This window comes from Hemitrygon akajei, chromosome 10 (genome assembly GCF_048418815.1).
Source record: "Hemitrygon akajei chromosome 10, sHemAka1.3, whole genome shotgun sequence".
NCBI classification, from domain to species: Eukaryota; Metazoa; Chordata; class Chondrichthyes; order Myliobatiformes; family Dasyatidae; genus Hemitrygon; species Hemitrygon akajei.
The window spans coordinates 148,167,302-148,189,177 of record NC_133133.1 but is presented as its reverse complement, the minus strand read 5'-3'; the positions used below and the strand labels follow the sequence as shown (position 1 = coordinate 148,189,177).

General features: G+C 43.6%; 1 protein-coding gene across 3 annotated transcripts in view; it reads right to left on the bottom strand.

Annotated features, from left to right (window-relative positions):
* Positions 1-10,060: 10,060 nt before the first annotated feature.
* The window catches only part of LOC140734790 (uncharacterized), a 66,502-nt gene continuing 54,686 nt past the window's right edge, over positions 10,061-21,876 (bottom strand). For 2 of the 3 annotated variants that reach the window (XM_073059305.1, XM_073059307.1), the window contains 2 exons: positions 12,595-12,821; positions 10,061-10,404 (listed from right to left, as the gene is read on the bottom strand). In XM_073059305.1, the coding sequence (XP_072915406.1) occupies positions 12,602-12,821 (220 nt within the window). In that variant the 3' untranslated portion in view covers positions 10,061-10,404; positions 12,595-12,601. Of the gene's footprint in view, positions 10,405-12,594; positions 12,822-14,840; positions 15,357-21,876 lie in introns of those variants that run through there. The other variant, XM_073059306.1, reaches the window with a different exon arrangement.

The window sequence follows — 21,876 nt, the reverse complement described above, 5'->3', positions numbered from 1 at the left end:
CGTCACATGTTTAACACCAAGCTCCCAAGACAGTCACTTTATTCTGAACCCCTTTATGGCAAGAGTTTATCGGACCGATGGAGGAAATGATTCAAGAGTTCCGAAAATCTCGAGGCTTTCCTACAACTCACGGGAATTCATGACTTGTGATTTGAGAGCACACGAAATGGAGGGCGATGGCTTTGAAGAGCTCAAGGCTACTAGCTGAGAATACATAGAAGCCCAGTGGAAAGAACACCTCCTACCTTATCAGTCACTCAGAACTCAAGTGGGATCAAGTCATTGAGAAGAAATGTTAACAGTGCACACCCACCCAATTCATGCTGAATATTTTCTAATGTTACTGAATACAAAACTACTTCAGATTCTTATAGAACGGGACAGAATGTTGTGGTTTTGGATTCTTAGGTTGGGCATTATTTACCTTTGAGCTCAGCATCTCAGACCACTCGGCAAAATGTTCTTTAACCTTCCTGGTATCTAACTAGTTTGTTGCATGACCTCAACAAAACAAACCTCAACCTGTCGATCTTACCATGAAATGTAACAACCTCTACCTCAGTTCCTTGTTCTCTCTTCCAGAGGAAGGAGCCCCAGCATCTTAGTCTTGACTTGAGAACCGCTTCCACCCCCTTCTGTAAACCTTTTCCGCACTTGTTCCATGGCTCAGAGCTTTCGATACACCAGAACGGGAAGCAATACAGCACGAGTTTATTTCATGAATAAATGTTTTTATTGTTGTATTCTATTCCTCTGGAATTGAATCCAGTAATAAATGTGTGTGGCCTTAACAGACTATAACTTACAGCAACTTGCATACATCCATTCCCAAATCACTATACTCCTCTAGGCCAGCCAGTTCCTTGCCTTGAATAATTTTATCTGTGTCAAATACCCCAACCAGATACTCCAGCCCATGATTTCCTGATGATTCATTTGTGAATTCTATTTGGGCCATTTTCTATCAATAGGGTCTGAAATGAAATCCAAATGACCCATCATTGAGAGAAAAGGAATCAAACTCCTTGATTGTTGAGTTGGGTCATGTGAAAGGATGGCAGAAATCCTGCTGACTCACAGCTTCCATAACCAGAGATCAACCCAGACCTCTGATGGTGTCTGTGCGGAGTTTATTGCTGGGGTTCCCTCAGGTGATCTGTGTCTTTTTACCCAAGTCCCAATTATGGGCTGTACCGTTGATGAACTGGCAACCAAGCTTAGCTGAGTAGGCAAGTCAAGGGAGTCGGTGTCCATGTGAAAAAGAAAGGGACTGATTAAACTGTTCTAAGGGTCTGTCTGTGAACAGTTTCCTTCTGTATCTGAGGAACAGTGAGGTGGGTGAATTGGGGCACTCACGAGAGGCAACATAGACTACTTGGGCCGAACGGCCTCCTTCTATGTTATGAGGAAAAACTGGAAAATTATACTACGCTGAACTAATAACAGGACAAAGTAGTATGAATATCTCTAGTTAAGACATGTGCTATAACTGTAAAACAAAAGCTACAACTACCTGTGCCCGAAGATAATTCGGCTTTCAGGAAGCAGCGCATTATTTAATTTGAAAGGGAAGAAAACGCGCTTTCAGAGGAAACTGTTACTGTTCTCCTCCTGGGTCTCCTAATCACATCTCACTAGCCCCGAAGACAGATGCAATCCGCCCCCGGACCCAATAAACTGCGCGAAACCTCTATAAGAAAAAAATCCGCTAGTCTCGCCGCTTCTTGATGGGTCCAAAGAAGCAAAAGATAGCCCGCGATTGAAGTTAGATTACATAACTTTATAAACATGAAGACCGCAATGATTTTTTCCTGTTCTGATAGTGTGAGTAATCAGTTGTATAGGAGATCGGATACATAGGATGGTCTGATATTACCGTGTCCGAGTCGAACCTGCCGTGGCCCTTCAGGTAGGCGAGAACTCGCCGGTGATGATGCTCGGGGCTCCACACTGTCCTGTTGCCGTGGGAAGTTTCATTGGTCCGGGTTGAGTTCTTGCCGGCCCGGGTCAGGCTCGCAGCGAGAGCGGCGTGGCGACCCCCTGCAGCCGGGGCGACGAGATGGAAGCCAAGCGCCAGGGCGAGCGGTAGCAGGAGCGCCAGGACACCAGGGCTCAACCTCGTGTTGGCCATCGTCGGAAAGAACCACGCAGTCCCCGCAGCGAAGCTCAGCCCGCCGTGCGGCATCGGTGTGCAGGGATGATTCAAGGAGTGCCCCTGATATAGATGAGGAGCCGCTCCTCCCAGCGTCACTCATCCTCTGAGCGGCCACCTGGGATCTCCACAACCTGGCCTCCACGGGCGTGTATCATCATATCATTGCTTCAGCAACATGTTTTAAACACATAATCCCACTGGCATGCTCATCTTGTTGGTAGCAGCCATCTTTCATTCATATTTGCCATCATGAATATGGCGCAACGCGCCTGGGAAGGTGCTCTGGGTGCCGACGACCGCCGCTGCTTGTACCTTTGAATTCATGTTTTGCCCCATGGAAACCTGCGAGTCAAACGAAGTTATCACAGGCTTTTAGTGGTTGATGTTAGATACACAAGCTACCAGTGATGTTCACTATAAAGAGAATGTAGTGTAGCCGTTATCGTAGAACTTTCCAGCCGTTTCCTGCGCCGAACGATATTGAAGATTTAATCAGGGGAAAAATTAAACACACAGCAGGTGTAGGCAACTGGGATCAAGGGAATGTCTTAAGGAATTTAGCGTACGTAATAAAGAGATTATGTGAGCAAAACAGGTCCCTGAAGTATCCTTGGCAATGTAAGCGAGGGAGGCAGAAGAGAAAGGAACCCAACCAGTTCTCCTCCACCACCGCTCTCCTCCGACTGGCAGAACTGGTCCTCACCCTCAACAATTTCTCTTCTGGTTCCTCCCACTTTTTCCAAACTCGAGGTGTAGCCACGGGCACCCGAGTGGGCCTCCGCTGGTAATGCTCACAACTCTTTCTGCGCTAGACTAACGACTGCCTTGGAGCTGCTCCATGTACCCATGCTGAGCTCGTCAATTTCATCAACTTTACCCCCAGCTTCCACCCTGCCCTTAAATTCACTCGGTCCATTTCCGACTCCTCTCTCCCCTTCCCCAACCTCTTTGGAGACAAACTGTTTACCAATAACTTTTATAAACCTACCAGTTTCCACAACTATATTGACATCCCGTAAAAGTGTCATTTCCTTTTCTCAGTTCCTTCATCTCAGCCGCAGCTGTTCCCAGGATGGGGCTTTTCTTCCCAGAAAACAAAAAGAAAGGGAGTTTCTCTTCCTCCACCATTGATGCTGCTCTCACCTGTATTTAGTCGATTCCACCTTAACAGGGATCCAGATCCTTGTTCACACCTACCCCCCCCCCCACCCCCAGCTTCCACATCCAACAAACCAACCTCCTCCAATGGAGCCTTACCACCAAACGTATCTTTCCCTCCCCACCCCCGTCTCCGTTTTCCTCAGGAATTGCTCCCTCTGTGATTCCCACCCCCACCATTAATCTCTCTCCCGGCATTTATCCCCACAAGCGGTTGAAGTGTTACACCTGCCTATTCAGGGCCCCAAACAGTCCGTCCAGGTGACACAGCTCTTCACCTGCAAAGCTGTTGGGATCGTCCACTGTATCCCGTGCTCTGGTGCAGCTTCTATATTGGAGAGACCCAACATAGACTGGGGGACAAAACGCAGGATTTCCTGGTGGTCAACCATTTCAATTCCAATCCCCATTCCCATTAAGTCGTGTTGGTCCATGGCCTCCTCTTCTGCCACAATGAGGCCACTCTCAGCTTGGAGGAGCAACACCTTATATTGCATCCAGGCAGCCTCCAACCTGATGTCATGAACATCGATTTCTCCAACCTAGTATGTTTCCCCCCCCCCCTTCTCTCTTCATTTCCCCACTCTGGCACCCCCTTATCTCTTTTCCTCACCTGCCTATCACCTCTCCCTTGTGCCCCTCCTCCTTCCCTTTCTCCCAGGGTCCACTCTCCTCTCCAATCAGATTCCTTCCTTTTCTTCCCTTTACTGTATCTATCACTTCCCAGCTTCTTTCTTCACCCTCTTCTACCACTCACCTATCTTCATCTATCACCTTCCAGCTTGTACTCCTTCCACTCTTCCCACCTTCTTACTCTGGCATCATCCTTTCCAGTCCCAGTGAAAAGTCTCAGCCCAAAACATCAACTGTTTATTCCTCTCCATAGATGCTGCCTGACCTGCTGAATTCCTTCAGCACCATATATGTGTTAAAGAAGAGAAGAAACTATAGGCCAGTTTGTCTGACTTCAGTGGTTGGAAAGATGTTAGAGTCCATTATTAAGGATGAAGTTCTAGGGTACTTGGAGGCACATGATAAAATAGACAAGACTCATCATGGTTTCCTTAAGGGGAAATCTGTTGGAATTCTTTGAGGAAATAACAGACAGGATAGATGAAGGAGAGTCAGTAGATATTTTATACTTGGATTTCCCTTGATTCCCCTATCCATAAGATACCTATCTAGCTCCTTTTTGAAAGCATCCAGAGAATTGGCCTCCACTACCTTCCGAGGCAGTGCATTCCAGACCCCCACAACTCTCTGGGAGAAGAAGTTTTTCCTTAACTCTGTCCTAAATGACCCACCCCTTATTCTCAAACCATGCCCTCTGGTACTGGACTCTCCCAGCATCTGGAACATATTTCCTGCCTCTATCTTGTCCAATCCCTTAATAATCTTATATGTTTCAATCAGATCCCCTCTCAATCTCCTTAATTCCAGTGTGTACAAGCCCAGTCTCTCTAACCTCTCTGCGTAAGACAGTCCAGACATCCCAGGAATTAACCTTGTGAATCTACGCTGCACTTCCTCTACAGCCAGGATGTCCTTCCTTAACCTTGGAGACCAAAACTGTACACAATACTCCAGGTGTGGTCTCACCAGGGTCCTGTACAAATGCAAGAGGATTTCCTTGCTCTTGTACTCAATTCCCTTTGTAATAAAGGCCAACATTCCATTAGCCTTCTTCACTGCCTGCTGCACTTGCTCATTCACCTTCAGTGACTGATGAACAAGGACTCCTAGATCTCTTTGTATTTCTCCCTTACCTAACTCTACACCATTCAGATAATATCTGCCTTCCTGTTCTTACTCCCAAAGTGGATAACCTCACACTTATTCACATTAAACACCATCTGCCAAGTATCTGCCCACTCACCCAGCCTATCCAAGTCACCCTGAAAGTACAGAGGCTTCAAGGGGATACAAGTGAGTTGAATGAGTGGATGAGAACGTGGCAGGGAAGGGAACATATGCAACTTTACTCTTTGGAACACAGTACAGAAAAGCAAAATATTTTAAAGTGGTGAGTGATTTTGATGTTAAAAGGTGCCTCAGTGTCCTTATATACTGTAGTTGCTACCAAAAGGAAACATGCAGATGTAGCAAACAATTAAGAAGGCAAATGATATGTTGGCTTTTATTACAATAAAGTTTCAAAGGTATGCTACTGTAATTATATAGGGTCCTGGTGAGATCACACCAGGAAGAATGTAACTGTCATAGAATAAATGCTAGATGTTGCTTTGCTAGACTGGTTCCAGGGCATGATGTATTTTTTTTGGATGAGGGGAAGTTGAGTAGACTTGGCCTGTATTCAGAGTTTAGAAGAAAGAGGACACTTCTTTGAAATGTATGAAGTTTCTGCAGAACTCAGTAGGGTGGGTGCAGGGAGAATGAGGAGCTCAGGACCAGGGGTCTCTGTCTCAAAATAAAAAAGAGCCCATTTAGGACTAGATGAGTAGAAAGTTCTTTAAGCAGAGACTGATGAATCTTTGGCATTCTCTGCTCCAGAGGCTGTGAAAGCTCACTCATTGAGCACATTCAGACCAGGGTGGATAGCTTTCTGAATAGGAAGGGAATTAAGGGACATAAGAACATAAGAAATAGGACCAGGAGAAGGCCATCTGGCACATCAAGCCTGCTCCTCTATTCAATAAGATCATAATTGGTTTGGCCATGGACTCATCTCCACCAACCTGTCTATTCCCCATAGCCCTTAATTCCACTTATGCAAAATTCTGCCTGTGTCTTAATATATTTGATGAGGTAGCCTCTACTGCTTCCTTGAGTAGAGAATTCCTCAGATTCTCTACTCTCTGGGAATAGCAGTTTCTCCTCATCTCCATCCTAAGTCTATTCCCATGAACCTTGAGGCTATGTCCTCTAGTTCTAATCCCACACACCAGTGGAAACAGCTTCCTATCTCTATTTTATCTATCCCTTTCATAATTTTACATGTTTCTATAAGACTCCTTGTCATTTTTCTGAATTGAGTATAGTTCCAGGTGACTCAGTCTTTCCTCATAGGCTAATCCCCTCATCTCTGGAATCAATCTGGTGAAACTCCTCTGCACCACCTCCAAAACAGTATATCTTTCCTCAAGTAAGGAGACCAGAACTGCACACACATTACTCCAGGAGTGGTCTCCCCAATACGCTGCAGCATAACTTCCCTGATCTTAAGTTCAATCCCTCTAGCAATGAAGGCTGGCATTACATTTGCTTTCTTGATAACCCGTCGCACCTGTGAACCAACTTTTGTGATTCATGCATGAGCATTCCCAAGTCCTTCTGCACAGCAGCATGCTGCAGTTCCTCACCATTTAGATAATAATATGGTCTTCTACCTTTCCTTCCAAAGTGGATGACCTCACATTTACCAACATTTTACTCCATCTGCCAGGCCCTTGCCCACTCGCTTCACCTACCTACGTTTCTCTGCAGACCCTCAGCACCCTCTGCCCACTTTGCTTTTCAATTTAGTGTCATCAAACTTGCATACATGAACTTTCAAATCATTAATGCATATTGTGAACAGTTACAGGTACAGCACCAACTCCAGTGGCACTCTACTCACTACTGACTGCCAACCAAAGGAACACTCATTTATCATATCTCTCTGCTTTCTATTGGTCAACCAACCTTCTGTTCGTGCTAATACATAACCCCCAACTTTGTGCATCCTTATCTTATGGAAAAGTCTTTCATGTGGCACTTTATCAAACACCTTCTAGAAATCTAATTATACAACATCTACATGTTCCTTTCTATCTGCTTCATTCATTATATCCTCAAAAAAACTCCACTAAGATTTTTGAGGATATAATCAGTAGATAGATGTCAAACAGGACCTGCCCTTCCTGAATCCATGCTGTCTCTGCCCGATAGAACTACTTCAATTCAATGTCCCACTACTTCTTTCTTAATGATAAATAATTAATAGCTTCAAGCATTTTCATGACCACAGACATTCACCTATCTCACCTACAGCTACTCACATTTTTCCTACATCCTTTTAAAAATAATAGCTTGACATTCACTGTCTTCTAATCCGCCAAGACATGCTCGGAGTCCAGAGAATTTTGGTGAATTGTCAAAAACGCATCTTTTCTAACATCCGTCACTCCTTTCAGTATGTTGGGGTGCATCCCATCAGAACATGGAGACTCGTCTACCTTTAGGCTCACTAGTTTGCTCAACACTAATGACAGTGATTGTATCAATGTCCTCCCTTTCTATCTCATCGATAACATCTCTCTTTGGCATATTAGATGTGTCCTCAACTTTGGAGACTGACAGAAAATAGTCATTCAAGGTCTCATCCATTTCTGTATTGCCCGATATCAATTCCCCATTCTCACCTTCCAAGGAATCTACATTCACTTTAGCCACCCTTCTATGCTTTATATCATTATAAAAACCTTTACCATCTGTTTTTATCTTTTCTGCTAGTTTTCTTTAAAATCTATCTTCCCTTTCCTTTTTGCTTGTTTAGTGGTTCTTGTTTGCTTTTGAAAGCTTTCCCAATTTCCAGTTTCCCTCTACTCTTGGTGACTTTGTATGCATAAGTTTTTAGTTTGATGGCTGCTTTTATTTTCTCAGTTATCCAAAGCCAGCTCCCCCACCCTTACTGTCCGTAACCGAAATACACCTTTGTTGAGCAATGCGAATAACCTCTTTGAAAGTCTTCCACTGTTCCTCAGCTGTCCCACTATATAGCCTGAGCTCCCAGCCCACACAAACTATCTCCTCACTCATCCCATTGTAGTCTCATTTTTTAGGCATAAAACACTGGTTTAAGATCGAACTATCACACCCTTCATTTGTATGAGAAATTCAGTCATACTGTGCTCGCTCTTTCTAAGAGGATCCTTAATTACAGGATTGTTGATTTTATCTGTCTCATAGCATATGACCAGATATAAGGTAGTATTTTCCCATGTAGGTTCACGAGCAAGCTGTTCAAGCACATTATCACAGATGAAGACTGCCACAACATACTTAATTCACCCAATCTATGGGCAAGTTAATTTCCCTGTGACAACTTCCATTCCACTCCTATGTGCATCAGCTCTTTCTTGGTTATTGCTTGTGCCAATGTAATGATATTCAGTGGCTTATAATAACATTACAGAGGCATAGGCGATATAGGGACAAAAATATCAAAGTTCAAAGTAGATTTATTATCAAAGCCCATATATGTTACCACAGACTACCTTGAATTCATTTTCTTGTAGGCCTTTATAGGGAAAAAAAGAAATACAACAGAATTTCATGAGAATCTACACATAAGCAAAGACTGACAGTAACCAATGTGCTAAAGGAGACAAACACGAAAATTTTAAAAAGTATGGACAACAGGAGTTTTAAAGTTAAAACTTCTGGTGCTGGTGGTAGACGGCGACATTCTGTGGGCAGCTCACAGAAAAGAAATATCTGATGCATGGGGATAGTGCAAGAAAATGGCTTGCAGTATATTAAAGATAATATTGTCAAATGGTGAAGGAAGTTAGAAACTACTCTAGCCATTATTTCTTACATTCTTAGCACTGTAATAAATTGACTAATGCATCAGAAAAGGCAAGTGGGAACTTTCTGGTCCTTAATCTGTGACACTCTCGTGATAGCTTATGCCTTGCATATATGAAGAAAGTCATCTTAAACCCCTGAAACATGAAGCAGCTTCTAGTACCTACGGTGTTCCGACATTACTGTGACAGGTCATTCCACACTGGAGTACCAAATACTGAATTCAGATCTTTGCAACACTCCTGGTTTTCCTTCCAGAATAATGTAACATTTATAGTATGATCAGCATTTTGAATGCGATCCTTTAATTTTGTAGTCTGGGCTTGGTCGGGGATATTTTGATTGACATTGGACGTGTTTGTTCTTTGGGTAAATTTCATGGTTCTTAATCTGGACACTAGGTGGAGCACACGAGCAATTGGTGATGGCAGAACTTTTGAGGGAAAAGCAGTTGGGTCTACAATTGTACCATTTGGTGCTTCTCAGTTAACACAGGTGCTTGCAGAGTAATGCAAAGATTAACTGCACACTGGCAGTGCTTTAAATTTGCTGGAACTGTGCATGTGTCAATTCAGCAATAGCCAATATTGCATGAAATGTCATGGAGATGTCAATGAAGATGCATGGAATACAGCTCAGCATTCAACACTATTGTGCCCGTGAAACTCATCATTGAGCTCCAAGACCTGGGCCTCAATACCTCCCTGTGCACTGGATCTTTGATTTCCTCACTGGCAGAGCCCAGTTAGTATTGGTTGGCAACATCTCCTCCACACTCAACATCAGTACCGAGCTGTGTGCTCCGCCCCCTGCTTTATGCATTTTATACCTATTACTGCGCAGCTAAAATATTACTCTTGTACATTTGGTTACCAGGGTCTGGAAATGGACCACCAAGCACATCTTACCCTCCTCTCCCCCACTTTCCACAGGGATCGCTCCCTACGCGACCCCCTTGCCATTCATCACTCCCCGCTGATCTCCCTTCTGGTACTTATCCTTGCAAGCAGAACAAATGCCACACCTGCTCCCTCACTACCATTCAGGGCCCCAAACTGTCCTTCTAGGTGAGGCAACACTTCACCAGTCGGTCTGTTGGGGTCATCTACTGTATCCAATGCTCCCAGTCTGACATCCTGTATATTGGTGAGCAAATGGAAAAGTTCTAATCTGGAAGACTTACAAACTAATCTTTTGAGCGGGAGATAAGAATAAAGATTTCCTTTCAATAAACACTCTTTATTCAGTTTAAGACTTGGGTACAAATGAAACAATCAAGACTGGTTATATGCTAACAGTTTTAGTGCTTTTAAAAAACGAGCTGAAGGCGGTAAGTGCTTGATAGGCTAGTATCTGGAAGGCCACATGTCCTCAATACACAGTACGTTTCTCACATTGTCCTGGACAGCCAGCACACAAGGAAAGTCAGCTAAGAGTTCTGCAGATAGAAGCAATGCCTTCTGTTCACGCTCGTAGTAGGAAATAGTCTTCCCACTCCAATGTCAGTCATTTAAGTAGCATCGTGTTCAAGTCTGGACCTTCTGTTCTTCTGAGACAGGACCCTGCATGAATGCATATATTTTGAAATTACATTGTTCAGTATGGGGAAGAAAATGGAAGCATATTAGTAACAAACTGTACAATTTTGAACAATTCTCTCTGTTGCATTATCCATGCTTTAATAATAATCTTTCATGACCTAAGGTTATAAGGGGGTTGATGGAGAGGTAGAAGGAAGGATAAAGTGGTTTGAGTTATCATTTATCTCATCCAATTGTTTTATCCAACTCCTTTATTTTCTTGGCATAAATCAAACTATAAACCTCGGGATCATTCTTCCTGCTCTTCTATGAATTCTTGGAAGTTCTTTGATAACAATATATATCTAGATTCCCAAGTAAGTGTAGCCTCATCTAGCCTCGTAAGTACACTCTTAGTAGCAAACATCCACATTCATTTTAATCTTACTTTATTAAGGATATTACTTATTATTTTAGTTGCTGTGTATCCTGCTTGACTATACATGATTGTAACACACACGAAATACTGGAGGAGCTCAGCAGGCCAGGCAGTATCTATGGAAAGGAATAAAGAGTCAGCGTTCCTGATGAAGGGTCTTGACCCAAAATGTCGACTGTTTACTCATTTCCACAGATGCTGCCTGGCCTGCTGAGTTCCTCCAGCATTTTGTGTGTGTTGCCTGGATTTCCAGCATCTGCAGATTTTCTTGAGTTTGTGATTACACATTATTGTAAATTAAACTACATAGAACATCATTCGCCTGACTGATCCAGCTGTTGTCAACTCTCCCGATATTCATTACTTGATTATCTTGGTGTCACTGCCTAATTTTTGCAATGTTATATAAAGCAATTCCTTCAGCTGCATTTGACTGAGAAGAAGCATCAAGCTGATACTTCCAATAATTACTTTCTAAAAGTTCTACTATTTTTCTTCTTATGACCAAAGTTTTCAAACAAGTTAGTTGATGAGTTATTTTTTATTAATTGTCTTTAAGTGTCCTTGGGTGGCAATAATCTCAATGGTGTTTTTGTTGGTCAGAAAATGCCAACGTAAAATAATTGATAGAGAAACAGAAAGTGGTGGAAACACTTAGCAGGTCAGGCAGCATCTGTGGGAAGAGAAACATTGTACAAAGATCCTGGTCCAGAACCGGAACCATTTCTGTTTCTCTTACTGAAGAAATACATTGTATTCACTAAAAATAAGAATATAGGAAAAAGGAATTCCTCAGGTGTTGTCCCTTATGACAATAGTAAATTCATTCAGGTCTAGTACAGCATATACAGTATAATGTCTAAAAGAACAATCCTGTGTTGATTTTTATCTTGTCTTATATTTACAACCAAGTACACAGAGGCCAATCAGCCCAGTGGATTCATTCTAGCTCCAAAGGGAGCTAAGCCATTAGTCCCATTTCTCCTCTCCTTGGTTATCTCCAGTTCTGCAACCTATTCACACACACCCATCAACAGCCCTTTGATCCTTTCTGTCACTACACCACAGCCAATTTATACTCACCAATTAACCTGTGCTCGAACCAAGTTTCACCTCTTGGTGACGATGGGGCCGGGAGTTGGGTGGCTGAGCAATTTAGGTTCCCCGATTTCATCGCATTATCATCGCTGAGGCCTGACATGGTCGTTGAGTCAGAAATCTCAAAGCAGAGCTGACAGTGCTTTGGGAAGACCAGATTGAGGAGGTGTTCAAGTGTAAGAGAGCCAAATTCCAGGAGCTGGTGGAGCGGTGACAGGGGAGGAGAGCATGATGTGAGTCTATTGAGATGGGGTGTAGAGGATTTGCTGGCTGCTCACTCTGTGGAACCTACTCTCTCCTTGGCATCACGGGGGTTGCAAAGAAAAGAGCATTGAGACTGTCCCAGAGGCTGCTGAGCGAGCCTCCAGATGGCTGTGGGGCAAGAGGTGCAGCCCATGGACCAGTGCTGCTGGGACACAAGCCAGGGCCTGATCAACCCTGGCTGGGTCACCTGGGTGAGAGTGTCTGATGCTGAAAGACCTGAGACATGCGGTGATCCCCAGGCCACGTCACAGATGACGTCTCCCAGCACATCGTCGAATGCATCTCAGCATCTAAAGTAGCCAGGCATCACAACCTGCCCTATTTTCAAACTCTGGGTTTCGGTGGTACAAAAATGTCTGGGTTCTCCAAACAGTGGAAAGTTCACTCTGCCAGATTATAGTCCAGTTGATCTGAAATGATTATCAATATACCTGGGAGTTATAATTCCCTGTTAGTAGGAGCTTTGCCATCCAAATGATATATTGGCTGTGGCCACGCACCCTCGAAGACCCGTTGTGGACTCACACTGTTGATATTGATGGACGTGGAGATGACTTCCAGTGACCTGATGGAATGGCTGGCAGCCAACAACCCCATCCTGACACATGTGTGGGTCTCCTGCCCTGTCAAGATGCCAGCAATCAGTCCAGCAGCAAAACTGTAAGGGAAAGCACAGCGTTATTCAGCAAATGTCAAAAACATATTCGAGCTGTTTGGTACCTTGCCAACAGCCACAGACCTGGAGAATGGTTCCTGGTTGAAATGAATAACGATATTTCGAATGTCAGCTACCTGCTGTACTGTATGCGCGAGTTTCACAAAGTCACATTCTGGATGTGAATTTATGCACAAGGGTCACCATATCATGAATAAGAAGGTGTGAGAGACGCATAAAAAAAAACGGTCAAAAGATTCAAGAACTTTTGATGCACGTTTTGCACAAGTTGAAACAACAGAGGGAGTTGCTATTGGTGGGGGAAAGCCTGGAGCTTAAATGATTAAATTGGGTCCTGCAGCAAGTGTTAATCATGACAGGACGAGATGGGATTTGTGCTCCCATACAGGGATTCTTCCCTGAGGCACATCTGTAGACGGATGAGGGTTGAAGAAGGGTGTCAGGGTGGGTCCTGATATATCAATTCCCTTCTGTTAACAACACGCATTGAATGCATAAACTCTTGAGGAAGGGGTGTGCTGTTGCTGGTGATGCTGATGTTGTAGCCTTTTATAGCTCGTAAACCCTGCTACAACTGACGACTGTGGTAGCACACATTGCTGGAATACACAGTAATAGTAACTAACGGGAATGGGACCACATCAATGTGTATTTATAGTACACCTTCAATAACATGTATCCGAGTGCTTCACAATGTGCAATCAGGCAAATTGACATCTAATGCTGTGACTTTGAAGGATTTTGGACTGGTATACCGAGGTCCCTCTGTTCCTCAGCACTCCCTAGGACAGTACCACTCATGCCTCATGTCCTAGTCTCTTTGGCACTCCCAAAATGCATCACTTCCCATTCAGGGATTCAACATTATTTCCCTTTTCTCAGCAACACGCACACAAAATGCTGGAGGAACTTGGCAGGCCAGGTAGCATCAATGGAAAAGAGTATGCAGTTGAGTTCCCCCCCGCCATTTTTTGCGTGTTGCTTGGATTTCCAGCATCTGCAGATTTGCTCGTCTTCCCTTTCTTCAGCCCACTTCACCAACACATCCGTAGACCGGGATTGCACGCTGTCAACATCTCCATCAACCTTTGGGTCAAGTTTTTAAATAGTGAACCATATTTTTGGTTTCTCTACAAGGGGAAACATCATCTGCACATGCACTGTATGACAAGCCCTGAGGATCTTAGTGAGGAGCTGGACAGGGATGGGTGGAAACATAAGGGATACCGCAGGAGGAGAGGAACCAACAGATATTTGACTAATGGGCGGGAAGCAGGCAGAAGCAACTGAGGAAGGTGAACAGGTGGTTCAAAAAGCCACCAATCGAAGTATTCCGGGAACTCCTTCTGCGAGATGGGCAAAGGTGGAAAGAATACGATGTTGAGGAGGTAAATGGCTGCACATACCCCCACTTGATGACACCAAATGCCTGCTTCTTTGAGCTCATCTGTGGAAACAGCTTAAATTCCTCTCTTTAATGTCTCTTTTTTCTTTTTCAAGGTGGCTGGGGTTCTGTCGGTCCACGATCTGCAACGGCATTCAAACTACAGCTTTACATGGCGAATGAGTTCCCACTCCTGGAGCCCACCGCCTGGCCGTTTTCCGACATTCTCCAAGAGTGGCCTGGAAGACGTGCCCCTCTGGGGTGTGGCCCTGCGCGGCTCTGTGGGCAACCGATTCCAGGCCAGCGCCACCAACTAAGGCATCGCGGGGGAGGGAACATGATGATTTCGTGGTGGCGGATGCTGCGGATGGAGGTCTCTGTTGTCGAGCAATCGGTCTCTCTCTCGCTCCCCCTTTCAACGATGGGGAGAGTTTGTCGCCCGATTCTCAAGTCAGAGAATCTTAGAATAAAAAGTGATGCGGCAGATTGTAATACCACAACAGTGACTGTTCGTCAGTCTCCCCTTTTGCTGTGAAATGGCTGATATCTCTCTGGAGGGAGGGAGGGAGGGAGAGGGAAAGGGAGAGGGAGGGGGAGGGAGAGGGGGACAGAGAGGGAGAGAGAGAGACTGTGGCAAGTCGAACTGTTGGGTAAACAATAACTTTTGTTGACAGATCATGGTCTCCCTTTTGGGGGCTTTGCTGCTGTTTGTGTGGGCGAGGGAGACAGGGGGCTTTGGGGTTCTAAAGTTTTTCTGTCATTCATTCTTTGGGGTTTTTCTGCTTTTGTGGATGTCTGCAAAGAATGAGAATTTCAGGTTGTATACTGTATACATTCTCTGCTATTAAAATGGAACTATTTGAACCATATGAACCTCAGTGAATAATAACTAACTAAATAAAAGCCTTTGCTTTGTTATTTCTAACCCAGTCTCTAATGGATTTTACATATTTAGGAACTGAAGAAGAAACATTCTATCAACTTTCAACATTGTATTTTACAAAATGCTGTTTTATTAATAATTGCAAGATACTTACGTTTCTGAAAGTGAGAAAACGAGCTAGACATCAGAACCAGGTATTAAAATATTGCATTCCCCGGTGGTGCGGAGGCTATTGATCTGAGATTATTGTCTAAGGATTTAACAAGTGCATGCATAAATCACTCTGACTTTCATACTTTTGAAACCACAGATATATTAGCTTCCAGTGAATGAGTTCAGGTCAATTGGAGCGATTAACTAAAATTGCAGGCTTAAACACAGCAAACTCCGTTGCTATTGCTGCAAAGACAAACAGTGCAAAAAGTTAGCCGTAATAAGAGAGGAGACATCAAAAAAATGCCTTTGAGGGAATTAAAGAGGAGATATGTACAGGGTGGTAAAAACATACAGAGGACTTAAGGCATGCAACCATAAATGTTCTTGTCTTATTCCTTATCATTGCTGTCTAAGTATGCCTAAACGACTAAGATGAAAATATGTGGTCATTGCAATTCAATTCTAAGTGTTTAATTCTACGTTTCATGAATTAGTGAATAAACATTACATGTATCGAAAGTTCAGACATCATTTACAATATAATTAACATTCAGCTTATTTGTCCTAAATCGCAAAACTGCTACCTGGGCAACTTGTTGCGGTTTGGCCAACTTGGGTCCGCATGTTTTGAGAGTATTCTGGGGTGCAAACCACCGACTGGATTGCACCAAACAAGGATGTCAACCATCACGTCATTAACTGGAGAGAGGGGTGGTGGTGAATACACAAACTGGGCAGCAAAGATGAACTTTCCAATATGCTGGGGATTAGGTCTGGCCTACCCCACACACCGTTCACCAGACGTAAAGCAACGTGGCACAGATTTATGCTCACGTTCTTAATACCAGGCTTAAGGACAGCTTCTGCCTCCCTATTTTAAGACTGCTGAACAGATCTTTAGTACATTAAGATGGACCCTTCACCTGCTATCTCCATGCACTGCAGTTTCTCCGTTACTGTAACACTTCATTCTGTGCTGTGTTTGTTTCAGCTGGTACTATTTCAATTCATTGTTGTAATAAATTGTTCTGTATGAACAGAGTGCAGATTTTTCACCATAACCCAGTGCACGGCAATAATCAGAATCAGGTTTATTATCACCGGCATGTGACATGAAGTTTTCTTAACTTAGTAGCTGCAGTTCGATGCAATACATAATATAGAAGAAAAAAAAGTAATACATATATAAGTAAATCAATTATAGTATATGCATATTGAATAGATTAAAAACGTGCAAAAAGAAGAAATACTGTATATTTTAAGAAGTGATGTAGTGTCCAAGGGTTCAATGTCCATTCAGGGATTGGGTGGCAGAGGGGAAGAAGCTGTTCCTGAATCGCTGAGTGTGTGCCTTCAAGCTTCTGTACCTCCTACCTGATGGTGACAGTGAGAAATGGGCATGTCCTGGGTGCTGGAGGACCTTAATAATGGACGCTGCCTTTCTGAGACACTGCTCCCTAAAGATGTCCTGGGTACTTTGTAGGCTAGTACCAAAGATGGAGCTGATTAGATTTACAATCTTCTGCAGCTTCTTTCAGTCCTGTGCAGTAGCAACCCCCCCCCCCCCATAGTAGACAGTGATGCAGCCTGACAGAATGCTCTCCACGTTACATCTATAGAAGTTATTGAGTGTATTTGTTGACATGCCAAATCTCTTCAAACTCCTAATGAAGTATAGTCGCTGTCTTGCCTTCTTTATAACTACATCGATATGTTGGGACCAGGTTAGATCCTCAGAGATCTTGACACCCAGGAACTTGAAACTGCTCACTCTCTCCACTTCTGATCCCTCTATGAGGATTGGTACGTGTTCCTTCGTCTTACCCTTCCTGAATTCCACAATCAGCTCTTTCGTCTTACTGGTGTTGAGTGCCAGGTTGTTGCTGTGGCACCACTCCACTAGTTGGCATATCTCACTCCTGTATGCCCTCTCATCACCACCTGAGATTCTACCAACAATGGTTGTATTGTCAACAAATTTATTGATAGTATTTGAGCTATACCGGGCCACACGGTCATGGGTATAGAGAGAGTAGAGCAGGGGGCTAAGCACACACCCCTGGGGTGCGCCTGTGTTGATCATCAGCTAAGAGGATATGTTATCACCAATCCACACAGATTGTGGTCTTCCGGTTAGGAAGTCAAGGATCCAATTGCAGAGGGAGGTACAGAGGCCCGGGTTCTGCAACTTCTCAATCAGGATTGTGGGAATGATGGTATTAAATGCTGAGCTATAGTCGATGAACAGCATCCTGACGCAGGTGTTTGTGTTGTCCAGGTGGTCTAAAGCCGTGTGAAGAGGCATTGAGATTGCATCGGCCGTTGACCTATTGTGGCAATAGGCAAATTGCAATGGGTCCAGGTCCTTGCTGAGGCAGGAGTTCAGTCTAGTCATAACCAACCTGTCAAAGCATTTCATCACTGTCAATGTGAGTGCTACCGGGCGAAAATCATTAAGGTAGCTCACATTATTCTTCTTAGGTACTGGTATAACTGTTGCCTTCAAGTGGGAACTTCTGCCCGTAGCAGTGAGAGGTTGAAAATGCCCTTGAATACTCCCACTAGTTGGTTGGCACAGGTTTTCAGAGCCTTACCAGGTACTCCATCAGGACCTTCCGCCTTGCAAGGGTTCACTCTCTTTAAAGACAGTCTAACACTGGCCTCTGAGACAGAGATCACAGGGTCATTAGGTGCAGCAGAGATCTTCACAGCTGTGGTTGTATTCTCCCTTTCAAAACAGGCATAGAGTTCAGCTGGTAGTGAAGCATCGCTGCCATTCATGCTATTGGATTTTGTTTTGTAGGAAGTAATGTCTTGCAGACCCTGCCAGAGTTGCCGTGCATCCTATGTCGCCTCCAACCTCGTTCGAAATTTTCTCTTCGCCCTTGAAATAGCCCTCCGCAAATCATTCCTGCTTACCCAAATTTACCCAACTTAATACCAGATACTAGTTTTAGACAGAATACAAGCTATTTATTTTAGTCTTGTTTAGGTATATGTAGACCCACTTTGAATATCCTAATGATCACACCCCAATGAACCGCATGGACTGTCCAGCTCTCTTTAATGGAGAGTAAGCCTGGCCTCGAGGAGGTGACACAGCACACCCTCCTCAGGAGGCAGCTGGGACTGCTACACCACACCCATGCCCCCAACAATACTTCACTGGGGAGCACGAGCACACCGTATAAACCCAGACCGCTAAATCACGATAATATGACGTCAGATGTGGAAAGTGCTAATGGACTTGGCAGAACTGCACACAGGCCAAGGCAGAAACAGCAGAGCTAGTGAATGTTCAGAGTATCTCTCAGTGCAAACCCCCTTCTCCTTAACTCAGTGCCGTCAGGTGATAAATGGGTAATGAGTGGAACTTTTGCTTTTTCCAATGCACCACTGGGTTCTTCACTTCGAGAGTAAACCTCAGTCAAGTCTGCCCCACCAAACACCTACCAATTATCTTGCTCACTCTATTCTCTGAGACTTTTGCAAATGACTCCTGATAAAATGGCCTCGAGGATCTTCTCAAATACAGCGCCTATAAAAAGTATTCGCACCCCCACCCCCTCCCTCTGGAGGTTTTCATGTTTTATTGTTTTACAACATTGAATCACAGTGGACTTAATTTGGCTTTTTTGACACTGATCGACAGAAAAAGATTCTTTTGTGTCAAAGTGAAAACAGATCTCTACAAAGTGATCTAAATTAATTTCAGATATAAAACACAAAATAATTGATTGCATAAGTATTCATCCTCTTTAATATGACACACCAAATCATCACTGGTGCATCCAGTTTGGTTTTAGAAGTCACGTAAATAGTTAAGTAGATATATTTATGGGACCTGTGAGTAGTCAAGGTGTTTCAATTGACTGTAGTAAAATACACCTGCATCTGGAAGGTCCAGCTATTGGTGAGTCAGTATCCTGGCAAAAACTACACCATGGAGACAAAAGAACACTCCAAGCAACCTTGTGAGAAAAGGTTACTGAAAAGCACAAGTCAGGAGATGGATACAAGAAAACTTCCAAGTCACTTGGAGTACAGTTAAGTCAATCATCAATAAATGGAATGAATAGGGCACAACTGTAAATCTGCCTAGAGCAGGCTGTCCTCAAAAACTGAGTGACCGTACAAGAAGGGGCTGGTGAGGGAGGCTACCAAGAGACCTATAGATGAGTTACAAGCTTCAGGGGCTGAGATGGGAGAGACTGCGCATACAACAACAACTGTTGCCCGGGTGCTTCACCAGTCACAGCTTTATGGCAGAGTGGCAAAGAGAAAGCCACTGTTGAAAAAAACACACATGAAATCTGGCTAGAATTTGCCAGAAGGCATGTGGGAGATTCTGAAGTCAGCTGGAAGAAGGTTCTAGATGGAACCAAAATTGAGCTTTTTTGGCCATCAGACTAAACACTATATTTGGCATAAGTCAAACACTGGACATCATCAAAGACACACCATCCCTACCATGAAGCATGGTGGTGGTTGCATCATGCTGTGGGGATGCTTCACTGCAGCAGGCCCTGGAAGGCTTGTGAAGGCAGAGGGTAAAATGAATGCAGCAAAATACAGGGAAATTCTGGAGGAAAACTTGTTGCAGTCTGTAAGAGAACTGCAACTTGGGAGAAGATTTGTTTTCCAGCAAGACAGTGGCCCCAAACAGAAGCCAAAGCTACACAGAGTCCAGACCTCAATCCAATTGAGAATTTGTGGCTTAACTTGAAAAGGGCTATTTACTTATGATCACCATGCAATCTGACAGAGCTTGAGCAGTTTTGTAAAGAAGAATGGGGAAAAATTACAGTGTCCTGATGTGCAAAGCTGACAGAGACCTGTCCACACAGACTCAAGGCTGTAATTGCTGCCAAAGGTGCATCTATTAAATACTGACTTGAAGGGGGTGAAGATTTATGCAATCCATTATTTTGTGTTTTATATTTGTCATTAATTTAGATCATTTTGTAGAGATCTGTTTTCATTTTGACATGAAAGAGACTTTTTCTGTTGATCAGTGTCAAAAAAGACAAATTAAATCCACTGTGATTCAATGTTGTAAAACAATAAAACATGAACACTTCCAAGGGTAGTGAATACCTTTTACAGGCACTTCAGACAGAAACTTAACAAAATCTAAGATATTAAATTTACTCTAGTTCATTTGTAATAATTTACCCAGGAATGCAGTGGAAAGACAAAACTTGCGGCTACATAATGTTTTTAATAAAAGGAAAACCACTCCAATCTAATCAATCTAGTCACAGGAATGGTATCACTAAAGGAGCTCATTTCATGTACTGAGCAGAGGAAGACTGATAATGGAACCTGCATTACATTAGCCCCATAACAAGATTGCTGCAAAATAACTGGAGAAGACCCTCACATTTGCTGTGTGTGTAGATTAATCTCTTTTGCATTGGCTTCTAAAGTGCACTGAGTTTGCTGGAAGCATTAATGTCCAGTGAAATTCTGACTTAAGCTTGCAGGAATATTTCATAAGTTTGGAACAAGATCTTGGTTTACTTCAACTATGCAAGATCATCAAATGATTCTGTGGAATGTCTGATGCCTGTGCTGCTCCTTGGAAACGGCTTATCAGATTAGCACCGTCCCTTTGCCCATTCCCACTAACACAGCAAATGTTTTCCACACTCGGTATCCAAGAAACCCCACCAGTGAAGTTAAGTTCTGCAACACTATTACAAAATTATGAAGTACATATGTCCTGTGTGCCAAAATGAAGCAATGCTTTTGCACGTTTGGGAGTCATTTGTCAAATTGGGCCTGTTCGGTAAGATGTTCTTTAAATTCCTTATATATAAACTGAGAAATAAATCTCCCTTCCTCCCTTCCCTCCAGTTCTTCAAGATGGTAATTCCCAATCAAACAGATCAAATTGGTTAACCTAGCAGTTACTTGGCTTGTTCAACAACATTACAATTCAGTACAAAAGCCACTTAGTTTAATTCTTCATGAGAGTAGTAGGAAAAGAAAATCTGTCCTCCTGGGAGAGGACAACTGAATGAAATCTACCCAACCAATTGATTAGTGATTATGCCACACATACGGAGGGCTGAGGTGGACATTGGCGGAGTTGGGAGAGAAAATCCCCTACGATGAGAAAGTTTCGCGTTTATGATGTCCCTGGCCAGATAGATGGGCACTCCCATAAGTTGAGCAAGAGGAAGATTCCTTTCAAGGGTGCGCTGGCGGTCCGTGATCAAAGCCGGAGGTTGCCGTGCAATCCCCTTGCTACTGACGCAGCAGACATGAAAGAACAGGCTTGCGGCGAAGAGCCTGGATGGTGGGCACGCGAGGCGGACAAGTTTCTGCCGTACACAGCGGCGGCTTCACAGCTTTGAAGACAACTAATCCAGAAATGTGGAAGAAAACTACCTTTGGCTTGGCCGTGCTTCTTGCCGTCTATGATTGACAATCTAAGTAACTCATTAAACGATTCTCCGTTCATTTATTCTTGTACAGCATCATCCTTCGCATATTTTGTTAATTCACCAGTTCTGCGCTAATCTGCACCATCAAAGGGAATGCCTTGATTTTTAGCACTAATCCTTTCAAACTGTGGCTATTGTGTGATTAGGGTGGCAGATGATAGA